The sequence below is a fragment of the Leptinotarsa decemlineata genome, unplaced genomic scaffold, assembly GCF_025532065.1.
Source record: "Leptinotarsa decemlineata unplaced genomic scaffold, Ldec_3_MD MMD2_P_RNA_scaffold_9, whole genome shotgun sequence".
NCBI classification, from domain to species: domain Eukaryota; kingdom Metazoa; phylum Arthropoda; class Insecta; order Coleoptera; family Chrysomelidae; genus Leptinotarsa; species Leptinotarsa decemlineata.
This window is the reverse complement of record NW_027412536.1, coordinates 7,655,676-7,673,998: the sequence shown is the minus strand read 5'-3', so window position 1 is coordinate 7,673,998 and position 18,323 is coordinate 7,655,676. Positions and strand designations below refer to the sequence as shown.

Below are 18,323 nucleotides of genomic sequence, written 5' to 3'. Positions count from 1 at the left end.
TTTAGTCTATCAAATTGACGACGTCTCGCTTGTGGAATCATGATAGAGGTTTTGTTGTGGCACTTTGCAAGAAATGTTTCAATATATATGTTTGGAATTTAGATAAAAAAAAGGGGACAACAGTTATCATCCGAAGACGATCGTGGATACTAACAATTGAAACGTCGTGAAGTAACTTGGCTTGGAATCTTCAAATTTTTAATTTTCAGTTCTTCTAAATAATTTATTAATTTTCATCTCGTGTTAATAGTTCAATTTTCTTATTTTTAGGTTGTTGATTGTATTTTATTTAATTGTGATTTCAGTTTTTTTGCTTGATATAATTGTTATTATATTAGTAAGAATCTATTGCTATCTTCATTCTTTAATTTTGCTGCATTGTGTCTAACCAATCTTGTTCCCATAATATTTTTGTCGACTGCTTTCATTTTTACATGCAACTCGTTACATTGATATTTATTTATATTAGAGAAAATGTTGAACACAGACTAAAATGTACCTCCGAAAAATATTTTTTTCCCTCATAATTGAACTATAGAAATAGTTTTATTTCGATATGAATAACAATCCTTATGAATATTCAACCATTTTGTTGCCGAAACAACAGTATAATAATTTGAGGTGTTGATATATAATTTTCAAAAGGACTGATTGCAGTGTTCACATAATCAAGGATCAAAGAAAATAGCACTTTCAGATCATTAAAAAAACTAATGAATATTATGTGATTAATATCACATGGGTATGGGATGGTGGGGTACTCATATAGCTACTGAGCAGGTATCTAGCAGATGCTAGAGAAAAGCCTTCACACTTACACTCAAAATTTTAGCATTACACATATAGATAACATAGTATATAGGTTGCAAGAACTCTCCCGAATGTGACAGTTAGAGTGATGAATCAAATTAGGAGCTTCAAATTTTCTACACCTTTTGGAGACATTTTGAATTACATAATGAAACTTCAAATCAGGTACTTGAGTAGATAGATATACAATGAACCTAAAGTATTTTTATGATTATCTGAATTTGACTAACTTTAAAATACCTCAATAATGTATGTGAAAATTACTTGGATTCCCCAAAGCATTACGAATCAAATTTTCCTTTGTGCATTAATAACAGGATGAAGATATTAGGTGCAAAAGTGAAATACCATTTTGATCTTATTGTATTTATTATTGTAGAAATTAATATTAATTTTTATCCTGAAAAAATATTTGGACGAAATACATAGTATAAATAGTAAGTATTAAAAACTAATTGAGTAGTCAGGTACAAAATGCAATTAAGCAATTTACACTCCCGCATTCATCAAATCTCTCATCAACATACATTGTTTTGTCATAAGGAATTCACTAGTAACAATCCTAAGAGTTTTCAGTATTACAGTAGTTCGCACTATTTGCTTGAAAAAGTGTTAAAACAAATTTTTTATCTCAAAACTGTGACATAATTTTGAATACAAAGAATTTAGGTGAAAAATAGTTGGGAAAAAATACAAACAAATAGTTTTTAGGTGAAGAAGACATGGTTGGGAAAAAAGTTGGGTCATATTGGACATTCTTAGCAAAAAATGTTTGTAGTATTTGCCATATCATTTTCAGAAAATACTATTTTTCTTAACCTTGGAAAAACATTAATTATCTTACATATCTTTGGCTTGATAAGGAACTTAGCATTGGTGGTACTGAGTGGATTCCTATTTGCAAAACTATTCCTTTTCAAAAGGACTTACAACTAATTTAAATTATTATCATTATATCTACTTTGAAAATAAGTGGTTGCGTCCAAACATGCAACTTTCCATGAGTTTCTAAGAGAATTTTGATATTTTTAACAATTAAGTACCCATTGTTGAATTTGAAATGAGTTGAGATGTGGGTCAAATTATTGTTTTTTTTTTGTGATTGCAATGATTGTTTTCTATTTCAATGGCAGATACTATTTTTTTATTATAGCAGTCTGTATGTGTATATTCATATATTTGATTAGAAGCCTTTTCTGGAACTCCTCAGCAAGAAAGAGTGAATGGGTCGAGCCTGACAAGATTATTACTGTTCAGAAGAGAACAACTCATTATTGTAATTGACTTTTGATATCTGAAAGTACATAAAAAAAGAACGGAATATTTCATGTCAAGATCTACAAAAGTCTCATGGAAGTCTGCAATCAACATATTTTATTCAAGTCTCAGGATATTATAATATTACTTACTTTTGGTTTGATTGAATTCATATAAAATATACATCAAAACTATCTACATCAGTACAAAAACACTTACAACATTCTAAAACAAAAGTCTTGAATATGTTTTAAATTAATTAGGTTTGTTTCTTAAAGTATTAAGGAACATAGCAGTCATGGTTTCTATGTGAGATTGATATCCATGGTACAGATTCTAGTTTTCCTTCAAAATTTTACAGAATTTTCTTTTCATGTGAAACCTTTATCTGGATCTGGTGAATATTACACATTATTTTTTACATTTTATATTTAGTGAACCATTGAATCTGTATCATAGGGGTGACTCATTAATAATTATTTCATTGTTGGAAATTGAAAACAATTCTTGAAATTACCTGAGTACATTAAACAAGTGAAAATTATTGTCAACATGAAACTGCTTTATTATAATGGTTATATTCTGAATAAAAATTTTCACTTTATATTGCCAGGATTATCAATACCTGAGTAAATGTTATAACTTATCTGTTATAAGGTAATTTTTCACTAAATTCATTTTCAAAAGGTTTCAACTCACAACACAAGTTATACATCATAATAAAGTCCATTATTTGACATTCAAAAAAGGCTGTTTTTTTACCTCGTTATCTAAATCAATGTCTAATCGAAATTTTTCATCACGAATGTAACCATTCATTTTTAGCGGTTCATGAATGAAAATGAAATTTAATTTTCATTAATAATGAATCACCCTTTTGAGCCTCCCTCAAGCAGCCTGTTTATATGGTAATCGGCTAAGAAGTCCAATATTGAGGTAGCGAATCCATATGATAGTGAATCACTTTAAAGACACGTGAAAGTGATTGTAAAGGTCTATATTGCATTTGTTTGTGATAAATGGAATTATAATACTATTCTTGTGATCAACTGTATATAAAAGTCTCATTTCTCGCTAAAAATCGTTGACTAGAAAAAACTGAAGATCGTGAAGAAGGGTGGTAGTAAAATATTTGTTTATCAAAAATATCCAGGTGTAACTTGAATTTCCATTATTTTCATTTTATGTTTGATGGCGATGAGTTTATATAAAATGATATTACACTATTTGAGGAGATTTGAAAATTAACAACTGGAATCAGGATATAGAGTTCCCTTAACTGAAATAATCATGAACACGTTTGGTATTTCAGTAAAAATAAATGCAATTCAAGTATATAAATTCGATTTTTTTCTTTGACCAGAGCAGAAACATTTGAGAAATTAGGCGGATCGAAAAAAGGAGCAGGATGAATTCAACAGATCTCTATTTCAATTGGCAGTAAAATTATTTCTAACTATCTCTACTTCTCAAATCCTCTATTTATCAGAATAATATTTGGAATGTTGAAAGAAATAAATATCTGATTCTTTGATGAAAATTCAGAGATATAGTTATGAATAATCAGTCGATTTTAAGGGATTCAAAGTTTTACAAGCTTTCCAAAACTCCTCAAAATTCATTAACCTATATAGCCTTCAAGAAATTACAATTCCTGATTTTGATACAGTGAGAAATATTATAACAGTTTCTTTAGACTCAACCGAAGCTATACATTTGTATTATCTTGCCTTCCAGATGAATTTTGATCTAAATACTCATCATCATCATCCTCAGATTCCCTCTCGCTTCCCACTACAAGCTTACTGATAATGTTTGGGCTGCTTGACCTCCTAGGTCCTAATAGTGGCTGTTTTGGAGAACATATTTCCATAGGTATAATGTCTGATTCATTTTTATTTGCGAACACAGAACTGGGTGATCTGAAAGTAGTACTGCTTGTTGATTTCGTAGGGGACACTTTAGTATCTTTTAGAACCATCTCAAGCTGATCACTATCACCTATCTGAAGGGAAGATATGGGGCCCTCTAGGCAAGGGGTAAGTAATCTTGGATTATTTGCGAGGAACTCCACCATCTGCGAAGCCGTAGGGCGTTCTTTAGCTTCACGCTTCCAACAGGATCGTATGAGACCATCTCTGTAATATATGAATAAAATATTTATTTATTCAGTTCACAACCTACTTAGTTATCCGTTAGATTTCAGAATTCTATGATGTTTATGTAATATAAAATTAAGAAACCAGTTTCCAACACAATTTTTAAATTCCTGAACTGGTCAAAGATACAGTAATAAGGTTTATAGTTATTGAATATTTGATTGTGCCCATCCAGGAGTGTATGTGATTAAATTTTTTTTTATATACCTACCAATTCTTTTTGAAATCAGATTCAGAGAATTAAAAGACTGGTATGTGTGTTGAGAGATAAATTTCGAAATTGTTTCTGCCTGTAACAAAAGGCGATCAAAAACATCTCCACATTTCGTCAGGAGCTCTTTTTGTTTGTTGAAATATCTGTTTTCTGTCATTAGAATAGGTAATATAAAGGCTTTTAGATCATTTTTATACACACCTCATACACTTTTTGGGCTACCTATCTGTAGCTAGATGAAATGAAAAATAATTGAATTTTATATTGTTCAGAACAAAAAAGTACGGGATGTTCTATTTAAAATAACAAAGTTATCTTTGTCCGAAATTATAAAAAAGTGACAATGATTTTTGAACATTCTGTATGATATTATGTTTCCTCCTCCTTTCGGGAGGCGGAAACATAATAAACTCAAATAATTCTCTGAGTGATTGTGTCAGCATAGAGGTAGGTATCTTTCACTTGAACATACAATGCTTATCTAATAAAATCATTTCTGTTTCTCACTTTCTATATGAAAACGAATTCAATATTCTTTGTTTGAGCGAACATTGGTAGGTATCTTTCACTTGAACATACAATGCTTATCTAATAAAATCGTTTCTGTTTCTCACTTTCTATATGAAAACGAATTCAATATTCTTTGTTTGAGCGAACATTGGCTCACTAAATACGATATTTCAGCGATACGGTTCACCAATTCCTCCCTTGCAGCTGATTACTGCAGAGAGCAAAATAAACATGGTGGTGTGACAATTTTTTTCAAAAATTATATCAGGTTTAAGCAACTGAATCTCGAAAAATACTGTATTGCATATCATGCCAAATTTTGTGCTATTGAATTACCACAAAATAAAACAGTCTTAGTCACTGTGTATAGATCGTGCCTCCATGGAGATAATGACATATTTATGGAAAAGCTTGAGGAAATTCTAATATTTCTATCAGATAATTTTATCCAAATCATTGTTTTGGGTGATTTCAATATCAATTTTGAGTTATATAACAGTATATGTAGAAAGTTTGGGAGTATTATAACATCTTTTGGGCTTGAAATAGTTATAAATGATCCAACTAGAATTGACCCTAGAACTGGGACTAAATCGTGCATCGATAATATATTGACCAATCTCGACAAGGGAGAATATGAAGCCGGAATTTTAGAAACAGGTTTGTCAGATCATCGAGGTCAGTTCATCAAACAGAGTTCGTCCTTTAACCATAGAAACGGCAATAATTGTATTCGAAAAATAACAAAGTATAAGGTGGCGAAATTTAAAAAACAGATTGAAGAATTGGGCTGGAGTGTTTCCCATCATTCAGTTGATATTGAAAATCTCGCATTTTTTATTACAGACTCAATAAAAAAACTTGTTGAAATTAATTTTCCATTGGAAGTCGTCTCAAATAATCAAAGAAAACAACCAGTAAATTTTCTTAATGATGAACTCAAAGAAATTAGAAATACCTTAATAACATTTAAAACAATTAGTGATGTCTCAAATTTGAACAAATATACCTATCTTATAAATTCGGAAAATAAGTCCAAGGATATTTGGAGACTGATTAATCTCGAGAGAGGTAGGATTAATAATGTTTCAATACCCTGCAATTTATCAGCAGATGATTTTGTTTCATATTTTTCAACTATCGCCGGTATACTGACAGAGCAACTACCCGCAACCACAGTTTCAGCAACTGACTTTTTAAAATCACGGCCATCATATTCTAATTCATTTTTTCTCTTCCCCACTACACCTAATGAAGTTCTTGAGGCCATATCCGACATGAAAATATCTCATAGTTATGACGTATATGGAATGAACAGTACCTTATTGAAGGAAATCAAATTTAGTATTGCAGAACCTATTTCAACACTCTGCAATCTATGTTTCATTAACGGAATTTTTCCTGACATCTTTAAAAAATCCAAAATTATCCCAATTCACAAGAACGGGAATGTAAACTCACCTGAAAACTATCGTCCTATATCAATTATTCCTATAATTGGAAAAATTATAGAGATTATCGTCAAGAAGAGACTGGCGAAATATTTTGAGGAAAATACATTTCTGAATGAAAATCACTATGGTTTTAGGCAGAACCGATCTACCACCCACGCCGTAACAAAACTGGTGAGCGATGTGGTCGATGCTTTTGAGAGAGGTGAACACACTATATGCACTCTATGTGACCTGAGTAAAGCTTTTGACTGCATCTTGCATCAGGTATTATTGCAGAAATTGGAATATTATGGTGTCAGAGGAATTGCTTACAAATTTTTTGAATCATATTTAACTCAACGAGTTCACACGGTTTTTCATGGTTCAACACTATCCTCTAGTCAGGAAATTACTTGTGGTGTACCTCAAGGTTCAGTTCTGGGGCCACTTCTTTTCATTATTTACATTAAGGATATATTTGAACATCTTCATTACATTAATGGTATTTTATTCGCAGACGATGTTACATTTTATCATTCCGATTCAAATTTAATAAATTTGAAAGAAAAAAACATGTCAATTTTGCCAAATATAAATAAGTGGCTGATACCAAATAAACTGATACAAAATGAGACAAAAACTCAGGAAATTACCGTCACTATGAGCAGTAAATTGAATCAGCATGACTCCGTAAAACTTTTAGGTATAACCTTAGACCAGTCCCTCAAGTGGACAGAACATATTGACTGCCTAGCAAAAAAACTATCTAGTCAACTATTTTTGCTAAGGAGACTCAAAAAATCAGTTAGTCCGGATGTGCTTCTGATCTCATATTTCTCATTATTCCATTCTCATGTATCTTATGGAACTGTGTTATGGGGCAACTCTACACATGCTCATCGAATCATGACATTACAGAAACGTGCTGTAAGAATAGTCGCCGGTTTAGGTCTTCGGGATTCTTGCCGAAATTACTTTCGAAAACTCAACATATTAACAGTTCCTTTCATTTATATTTATTTGAGTTCACTGGAGATTCACAAAAATTGCCATGCAAATCCTAGAAGTGACACAAACCATACATATAATACTAGGCATGGTTCTTTCCTTCTAAATAAAATATTTAGATTAGAGACTTCATCTCGAAACAGTTTAAATTTGAACCTTTATAATGTTTTGCCAGAGTACTATAAAATTTGAGTTATGCCGAATTTAAATTCAAGATAAAGAAACTCTTAATAGCTCACAGTCTCTACACAGTGAACGAATATTTTCAGATACCGACTATATGTTGATTCAATAATTCTTTATTATACTTTTTTATTTTTATCTTATTTCTGTAATATCCTGTCTGTATATTTGTTTTTTACATGTGTCTGTATATGTGCATGTATATATGTATGTATGTATATATTCATCTCATATTTTTATTTATTTTGATAAGGTGCTTTGATTGTCACATATATCTTGTAATTGACCTGCTACAAATATTTTCTTTATAACGTAGTCAATAAATGAATTATTATTATTATTGAGAAACAAGTCTTATCGAAATCAAGAGCCCAAAAACTTTTTTATGCTCCGTCATAATTCGAAGGGATGATTTCTATACATTTCAATGTTATTTAGTTACCAATCAATAACCCGAGAACGGTCATAGTTAGGTACATAGTATCTTATATAAAATCATATTATTTTTTCCTGACCTATTCAAAATTGTAACGAAATACAAGGTGTTCCATAAAAAACTTTTTTTTAACCACCTTGTAGATGTTTTATTCGTTACCCGAATAATGAAGACCAAAATTAACATTACTTTTATAAATACAGTTTATTTTTCTGTTTTGTTTTACATCCAGCCACTATTTTCCAATCTTCTGTTCTAACCCCACCTTTTCAGTGTGGCCAACACCGTCTAAACCTATATCATAAAATGTGTACTAATGCAACATCTTTCCCCTTTTAAACTTAAAGTTAAATATACATTTCAGTTCTATCTAATTTACATAATCAACCAATCACTTGAGTTTAGTCCTAATTCGCTCTGGCCAATTATTTAATGGACTTTCAGCTTTTTGTTTATTCTTAACCGGACTAATTCCACACGCACTTTCCACCTTTGATTCCACGAATTCATTAGTACACTCACTAGAACTATTATCACTTCTACCTAAGTTTACATCTGAGTGTAAAGAACTACTGGGCACCGGTTCTGGTAATGTTGTTTGGGTCTGACTTAATGTTGTTTGAGTCTGACTGTCAAAAGATCTAAACTGTGCATATGGTGCTAATACCAAAAACCAGCGATTTCGCCGAAAATTCCCCCACTCGTTCCAATAAGATAAGATCGTGGTTCATCTAATTTTTTAACCACTTTTCCGTAACATCGCAAATCAGTGATCCAAACACTATCACCAGGAAAAAGCTCTGACAATTCTTTAGCCTTGTGCCTTTTATCAAAATCACATTTAAGTTTGTGTTTCCTTCTTTCCTCAGTTTCAATCGAAGATTTAGTATCCACTAATTCATTTAGTTTACTTGGCAATATAAGTGAATTAGTTCTCAATTTACGCGACATCAGCAATTCCGCTGGGCTAAAACCATTTGGCAAGGGAGTGGATCTATAAGACAATAATGCCATAGACAAGTCTTTATTCTTTTTGATCAAATTTTTCGCAATTTTCATTGCGGCTTCCGCCTCCCCATTCGACTGAGCAAAATAAGGACTTGATGTGACATGTTTAAAATTTAGCTCAAGTGCAAATTTTTTAAACTCCGATTGAAACTGCGGACCATTATCGGTTCTATCCGATTCGGGAATACCAAATCGTGCAAATACTTCCTTACATTTTAATATAATGACTTTTTGTGTCATTTATTTCAAAGGAATTACCTCAAAGTATTTGAAAAATAATCAGTAATAATGAGATACCAGACATCGATACACTTAAACAAATCCATTGCTACCTTTTGCCATGCTCTGGTGGAAATATCATCTTTCAGAAATGGTTTTTTGAAGTTGATCTTTCCTCAATGCAATTCGGACAATTACGGATCATATTCTCCAACTGAGTGGATAGCCCCACCCACCATACTGATACCTTTGCCCTCTCTCTACACTTAGATATCCCTTGATGACCTAAATGCAAGTAATCCAAAACTTGTTTCTGTAACCTAAGGGAAATAATAATTCGCGTCTCTTTGAGCAAAAAATTTTCATTCAACAATATTTCGTTACGATATTGATAGTAAACCCCCAATTCAGGACATAGTTCTTGCTTATTAGGCCAACTAGTTATTGAGTATTCGATGAGCTTTTTACAAACTTTATTTCTATTCTGTTCCTCCAAAATTTTACTCAAAAATTCATCTTTAATCGGTAAATGTTTTACAATAAAGTTGACATGAGCATCAACTTCATAGTCTAATTCCGGCGCCCCTGTATACTTCAATGGATTTCTACTTAATGCATCCGCGATTACCAAATCTTTCCCCGGAATGTAATTTACTTCATAAGTATATCGCATCAAACGATTTCGAAACCTTTGTAACCTTGGTGTCAATTCGTCTAAATTTTTACTAGTTAGTATCTGAATGAGTGGTTTATGGTCCGTTTCTAAATACAATTTTGGGAGCCCCAAAACATATTCTTTGAATTTTTCACAAGCCCACGTTAACCCTAGACACTCTTTTTCTATTCGTGCATATCGCACCTCTGTTGATGTCAATGTCCTTGACGCGTATGCAACTACCTCTCGTCTCCCGGTATCATCATCCTGCATTAATGATGCCCCAAGTCCATAAGATGATGCATCTGAACTAACAATGATTTTTTTACTCGGATCATAATAAGAAAGACAAGGTGCCTTCTCTAGTAAAGAAATTATCTTCCAAATGCATTTTGTTGCGAATGGTCCCATACAAACATAACGTTATTCTAAAGTAACTCATTCAAGGGACTTGAAATTTCTGATTTATTCGGTATAAATCTGGCTGTAAAGTTAACCATGCCCACCCACTGCATCAACTCTTTTTTATTACTGGGCTCCGGAAATTTAGAAATAGCCTCGACTCTACTCTTCTCAATTTCTATACCGTTTTCCGAAACAATGTGCCCTAAAAAATGTAATTTAGTGACCCCCAATTGACATTTTTTTTATTAAGTGTAATACCTTCACCTTGTAACCTGCGTAGAACATCCCGCAATATTTTATCATGTTGTTCCATGGTCGGCGCATGAATCAGAATATCGTCGATATGCATAACTACCCCTTCCGAATCCGATAATATTTTTGAGAATTTGATACTGAAATACTACGGTGCACATGCACCCAAATGGCAACCGTGTAAATCTATATTTTCCGAAGAGAGTTATGAAAGTTGTCAAATTTTGACATTCTTCTCTGATTTTTATTTGATAGAACCCGGAATAGAACCCGGAATTTGCATCTAATTTAGAAAAATATTTAGACCCATTTAATTTATTTAAAGTTGTCTCGACCTTGGGAATTGGGAAATGTGACCTCAAAACAATTTGATTTAATTTTGTGAAATCCCGCATAATCTTATCCCATCCCCTTTTGGTACAACCACTATCGGAGCAAACCAAGTTGTTGGCTCGTCCACCGGTACTATTATCCTCAGATCTTCCAATCGTTTCAACTATGTCCGAAGTTTACCCAACAACGGTAGAGGTACCACACTGGGCGCAGCCTGTACAAAGGGTACAGCTCCTTCCCGTATTTTTATCTCCATTTCTTCCCGAAATTCTCCCATGGTGCCAAACAAGCCTGGATACTCAGAGAATGCAGATACCTTTGATTTTTCTAAATTCAAATTTCCAGCAAATTTCAAAATGTTTAAGTGTACGATTCCCGGCCTTAGCAATATTGGAGTTTGTGAATTCCTTAAAACATAGGTATCTAAACAAAATGTATTATCCCTATGAGACATTTTCAATTTCAGTTGACCTTGTACATTCAAATTTTTACCAACCGGCCAACAGGCTGTAACCTGTTGAAAAGACTTTCTGTCAACATTTTGTCTGGTTAACATGTGACATCAGCTCCAGAATTGATCAAAAATCTTATTTTAGTTTCAAACCCCTCTACATCTAACATGCAAAACCACTGAGAAATATCTGTTTGATTATATTGATTTGAACCTATCATGAGTCCTAAAAAATGTTCTGAACTCTCTTCCTGATTTTGCTCAGCTTGGAACCTGACATCCTGCTCTATGGCCTTGACCGATTTGCACACCTTGTGCCAATGACCTATTTTATTGCATCTCGAACATTTCGCTTTCCTGGCAGGACACTTGTCCCGTATGTGGTACTCTTTCCCGCAAAAATAACATGCTGCCTCCCTTTGTTGTTCCGCAGTGTGATTTCCTGCATAATTCTGTTTGGCCTCCGAATTCCCAGGAAATTTTTTAATATTATCACGACCCACAGCCATGACTTCTGCACCTGACCCACAACGTAAAACAGCACCTTGTTGAGACAACATTTCCCATTGTCTAGCCATTGTGACAGCATCATCAAGGTTCAGATTCGATTGAAGCTGAAGTCTTTCACTCGTTTTTTCATCCTGCATGCCTACGATTATACGATCCCTGATGAGCTCATTTCGCAAGTTTCCATACTCGCAAAACTCCGACAGCACATGCAAAGCTGTTATGAAACTGTCCACTGACTCACCTGCCTGTTGTATACGTGTGTTAAACTTGTATCTTTCGAATATGATGTTCCTCTTCGGGAAAAAATGATCATCAAACGCTTTCAGTGCCCCTGCATATGTTGTTGGTTTTTGTGCCCACTGCAAACTAATTCGTTCACTTTCTTCGCCCATAACGTACATCAAAATGTCTATTTTATCAGTGTCAGTTTTTTGCTTGAGACCCGAGACCGTCAAATATCTTTCAAAACGTTTTTTCCACTGTGGCCACTTAGCCGAAACCGCAAAATTGACTTTCTCAGGAGGTTGTACATTCAACCGTAAACAACCGTAATCACCGTACTTGGGAGTCTAGATAGGTTTTTTCCGTCTCGTCCTTCCCCACTGCACACCAACAGATTTTTTTTCCCTGTATTTACATCGGTTTCACCGCTGCCACCATGTTTTATTCGTTACCCGAATAATGAAGACCAAAATTAACATTACTTTTATAAATACAGTTTATTTTTCGGTTTTGTTTTACATCCAGCCACCATGTTTCAATATTTTGTTCTAACCCCACCTTTTCAGTGTTGCCAACACCGTCTAAACCTATATCATAAAATGTGTACTAATGCAACAGTAGTTTCCCTGTGCAGGGTGGGGCCCCATACGACACGGTCCTGTAAACCAAACCATTGATTTTTTTCGGGAATTTCTTCACTTCATTATATGTATGATGATGATCGAGGCTGCAGAAGGAAATTATTTTGAAGTCTACAGAATGGAACACCCTGTATTGAGTTACACTTTTGAATAGTCCACGAAAAATAATATGACTTCATGAAAAGTATTATGTACCTAACTATGACCATTCTCGAGTTATTGATTTTTTAATGAAAATGCTAGGTACAATTAGGAAGTAAATAACATCGATATGTATAGAAATCAACCCTCCGAATTCTGACCAAACATTAAAGAGGTTTTGGGCTATTAATTTCGATAAAATCCGTTTCTCAATATTATACGGAATGTTCAAAAATAATTACTTTTTTATAATTTCGAACAAAGATAACTTTGTTATTTGAAATAAAACACCCTGTATTTTTTGTATGAATGATATAAAATTCAATTATCTTTCATTTTATTTTGGGGTTCCTTATACCTAACCTGGATAGTTTTTCAGATATTGGCTTTTTCAAATAGTGGTTTGTTCAAAATGGAGAATTTTGGTGTTAGTATAATCGACTGAATGATCATTATCTAAAACGTGTTGTGTTAGAGTACAAGAATTTCGTTTTAAATTTGAACAAATTTAAATTAAAAATTTGAAACAATTATTCAATACTTTATCAACTAATTCTTATCCTGGAGATGGAGATGACTGAAATTAAAATTAAAGAAAACAATATCAACAAAAAGACAGACATTGACAACCCCAGCAAAATGTATTCATTTTTACTAACAAAAAAAACCTGAAAACATCCTGTAATATTTAAACACCATGATAAACAACATTAAAAAATAAAAAAAAGGAATCCACATTATTCAATGTCAACAATATTTCTCTCAAAATTGAAATTCATAAAGTAATAATCCTCACATAGCACAGGTATGTTGCTGTTTTCTCCGTTATTATGTTCTATATCTATACTTATTATGTCCTTTTTTATGTTACACCCCTCGATAAAGCTAGTAAACATTAGCGAAAGCTCGGGCAGCTAAAAAGGGTAGTATTTACTTCAACACAGACCGAATCCCCGAAAAAACACTCTTCTATTTATGTATATATATATATATATATATATATATATATATATATATATATATATATATATATATATATATATATATACAGGGTGTCCCTGGACTTCCTCTTTTCCTCTCGGGAATGTAGGTATAGATGGGGTCAAAATATCACCAGTACTTCATATAACTTTTTTTCCTAAAAGTCTTCGTAACCAAGTTAACAAATGAATTCCGTCGATGAGCTTTCATGCAGGAGTCAGTTGTTTTGCTATAAAGTCAGGAACGGACTACCCCCGATGGCCCACACCCCAAAACTTTGAAATGACAGATATTTTTCAATATTCTTCAACAAAATAAGGTTACTTGGACAATTTTATGAATAAAAGTACTCGTGTGGAAAGTCGATCGGAGCAACGAGTCTTGATAAAAATGTAGTTCTACTCGACGACATCAAACCCGCTCGTCCACCATTATTTGAAATGAATAATTATCAAAGCAGAAATAATAATGATAACGTTAATTCAACAACATTTATAACAGGAATAATACAAAGTATGCTAAAATGAAGTCGTAAACAAAAAGTACAGTACCTATATGGAAGAAATATAAAGTTCTGTAGATCCGTGGTGTTTTTAAACTAACAAGCTACTCTACTATGAAATATCGAATTCATTCCATATTTTGTATGTACATAATACGTGTGGAATAATCATGTTTCGTGTTGATCAGTTATCTGAATCTCATGAAACTCAACATTCGAATGTTTCAAATTCTTCTTCACAGCTAAACTGTTGAGGATTTTCACTGATAATTATAATTTTATGGGAGAAATTCTTCAACACGAATCTTAATTTAGCTGAAAAAACTACTAATAAAAAGCAAACGAATGAACTACAAAAACGGCTGCACATGATCAGGTGAAAAATATCCAGGGAATAATTATGTTCCAATTCTTTCACAGATGTTGACAAAAAAACCTTTTAGAAAGTTTTGATAAAAAATTAGAAACTGGAATGCGATTTTGTTTTGTTGAGTGGTGCGTTGTCATATGACTATCATTGTATTGCCAATATTCTATAGGATATTTAGAATTTTTTTGATATGGCCGAACAGTTTACATTCAATGAATATGCAGATATGCATGTATTTTATGGAGGAGCATTTTGTAATGCTGCAGAAGCTCGTCGTCTGTATTCCGAGCATTTTCCCAATCGAACGGTACCGTCAAGAGAAACATTCGAGCGTGTCGATCGCAGCTTGAGGGAGACAGGTATGTAATAATTGATAATTAATTTGAGCACGTTGTTTTATTTCGTTATTATTGTAGGTACAGTTTTGCCAAAACGAAGTGGTGAGGGCGCTCCTAGGACTGTACGTACCGTTGTATTGAAGGAAAATATTTTGGAAGCCGTCGCTGATGATCCTTCAATGAGCATCAGAAATCTATCAGAACAGTTCCATACATCCAAGTCCACTATTCATAGAATAATTAGGTAACAACTGTTCCACCCATTTCACAACCAGAAGGTACATGCCATGACACCTCAAGATTTTCCAGCACGACTGGAATATGGCAATTGGTTCATGGATAGGCAAAGAGAGGATATGACTTTTATTAATCGAGTTTTATTCACTGATGAAGCAGGTTTCAGTAGAGATGGAGTTATCAACTCTCATAATCTCCATATATGGGCCGAAGAATATCCCCATGGGATATTGCAAACCAAACACCAACGGAAATTCAACGTGAATGTTTGGGCTGGTATCATAGGAAACCATCTTATAGGACCATTCGTTCTACAGGACCGATTGAATGGAGAACGTTATTTGGAGTTCATTCAGAACGATTTGAATGGACTTTTGGAACATGTTCCATTGCAAACCCGAAGAGATAAGTGGTTTATGCATGCTGGCGCTCCTCCTCATTTTAGTTTGATTGTGCGTGACCATCTGAACCATATTTTCCACAATAGATGGATTGGTAGAGGTGGGCCATATTCATGGCCATCGCGGTCTCCGGATTTAAATCCATTGGATTTCTTTCTGTGGGGGCATCTAAAAAGCCTTGTTTACGCTACACCTATTCACACAAGAGATGTATTGTTGAATAGAATAACATTACATTGTGAAGCCATACGAAACGACCCTGGAATGCTATTTCAAGTACAGAGAGGGTGTCTTCGCAGACTAAGAAAATGTATAGAGAGAGAAGGTGGTCATATCGAGCAGTTTCTGTAGCGGATTTTTCATTTCTGTTTGCTCTTGAGGCTCTTGAGTTTCGTTAGTTAAACGTGTTTGCATTATAAAAATTCGTTATGAACATTTTACCTATCATTTCCATTTTCCTTAAAAACTAATATTTTCGAATAATGGTAGACATCTCAGGATAAATGTTGTTGAATTAACGTTATCATTACTATTTCTGCTTTGATAATTATTCATTTCAAATAATGGTGGACGAGCGGGTTTGATGTCGTCGAGTGAAACTACATTTTTATCAAGACTCGTTGCTCCGATCGACTTTCCACACGAGAACTTTTATTCATAAAATTGTCCAAGTAACCTTAATTTGTTGAAAAATATTGAAAAATATCTGTCATTTCAAAGTTTTGGGGTGTGGACCATCGGGGGTAGTCCGTTCGTGACTTTGTAGCAAAACAACTGACTCCTGCATGAAAGCTCATCGAAGGAATTCATTTGTTTAGTCAATTACCAAAATTTGGATGATTTTGAATATTCACTTGAAAAGTTATCAAAGAAAAACATTTTTCATTTTGAAACTTCGAGGGCCCGTTACTTGGTAACGAAGGATTTTAGGAAAAAAAGTTATATGAAGTACTGGTGATATTTTGACCCCATCTATACATTCCCGAGAGGAAAAGAGGAAGTCCAGGGACACCCTGTATATATATATATATATATATATATATATATATATTATATATATATATATATACTCGACCACCCTGTAGATTTCTATGGGTTGAACAAAGCCTGCAAAAACAGTAACTAATCTTTTATCGAGTTTTTTAAAAACTGTAGGTTTTCGGCTAAAATGAATAATCTGAAAGTGTCGAGTTTGTACATTCTATGCAGTTCTTGCTCAGCAATTGAACTGGAAATATTGTGCTTTAACATGGAACGCCATCACTTACCATTAGCTGAGATGAATAGAGCTGTAGGGCTTCTTCAAGGTGGCATGCGAAAAAATGATGTAGCTCTTCGTTTGGGGGTCTCCCAAAGTGTTATCAGTCGATTGTGGCGGCGTTTCCGTGAAACTGGCAGTCCAGCCAAACAACATCCAGGGCGAGGATGCGCTACAACTGCAGTTCAAGACCGATTTTTGGTCTTAACCGCAAGAAGACAACCGACAATCACAGCACCTGAGTTGGTTAACGTGTTGCAGCAGACGCACCAGGTAACCATTAATCGTGATACTGTCAGAAATCGACTGCATGAAGCAGATCTCCACAACAGAAGGCCACTTAGATATCCACCTTTGTCGAGAGGCAATCGCGGTAGAAGATTAGAGTGGTGTCAAGATCATCAAAACTGGGATGCAAATGATTGGGCCACAGATTTGTTTACAGACGAATCCAGATTTGGATTTCATCCAGATTCTCGTCGAGTAAGACTGTGGAGACGACCTGGAAATAATGAACGTTTGAGACACGTCCAGGAAGTCTACACATACAGAGGTGGTACAGTAATGCTATGGGGCGGAATCATGATCGGCGGCAGAACCGATCTCGTTTTTCCAAATGGCTCCCTCACATCTCGACAGTACCTCGACACCATTCTTCTACATATCGTCCGTCCGTTTGCTGGTGCTGTTGGTGAAAACTTCCACCTAATGCACGATAATGCTCGTCCACATGTCGCGCGTCTAGTGAGTGACTGGCTCACCAACGAAGGAGTTGATGTATTGCCATGGCCAGCACAATCACCGGACCTGAATCCCATCGAGCATGTGTGGGACATGCTTCAACGAAGAATTACTCCGCATATGGAGAACATTCACACAACGTTTCAATTGAGAGAGCTTTTAATCGCTGAATGGGCAAATGTACCTCAACAAGACATTGACAATCTCATTTTGTCGATGCACTATAGATGTAGGGCCGTAATAAACCATCGTGGAGGCCATACTTTGTATTGATTCGAATTTTTTTTGTAATATGATTTTTTTTCGGGGTGCCAAAGAAGAGCCATATTTTTTTTTAGTTTTGATTATATGCGCACTCAGTATTTTTGACCATTTAATAAATATTGTTGTAAGTTACATTCGTTTAATAATCACCCGTCAACTTTTTTTCCCCTAAAGCGATCTAAAAAAAATTATTGCCATTTTAAAAAATATCCATAGACTTTTCCGATGTATATATATATATATATATATATATATATATATATATATATATATATATATATATATATATATATATGGTTTGCCACTTTCATGAGTGCTATGTCCGATATTAACTTCTCTTTATATATATATATATATATATATATATATATATATATGGTTATT

General features: G+C 33.9%; 1 protein-coding gene across 2 annotated transcripts in view; it reads right to left on the bottom strand.

Moving 5' to 3' along the window:
• Positions 1-1,160: 1,160 nt before the first annotated feature.
• LOC111510348 (uncharacterized) overlaps positions 1,161-18,323 on the bottom strand; it is a 226,043-nt gene continuing 208,880 nt past the window's right edge. For both annotated transcript variants that reach the window (XM_074170556.1, XM_074170557.1), the window contains one exon: positions 1,161-4,205. In XM_074170556.1, coding sequence (XP_074026657.1) covers positions 3,776-4,205 — 430 coding nt within the window. In that variant the 3' untranslated portion in view covers positions 1,161-3,775. The remainder of the gene's footprint in view (positions 4,206-18,323) is intronic.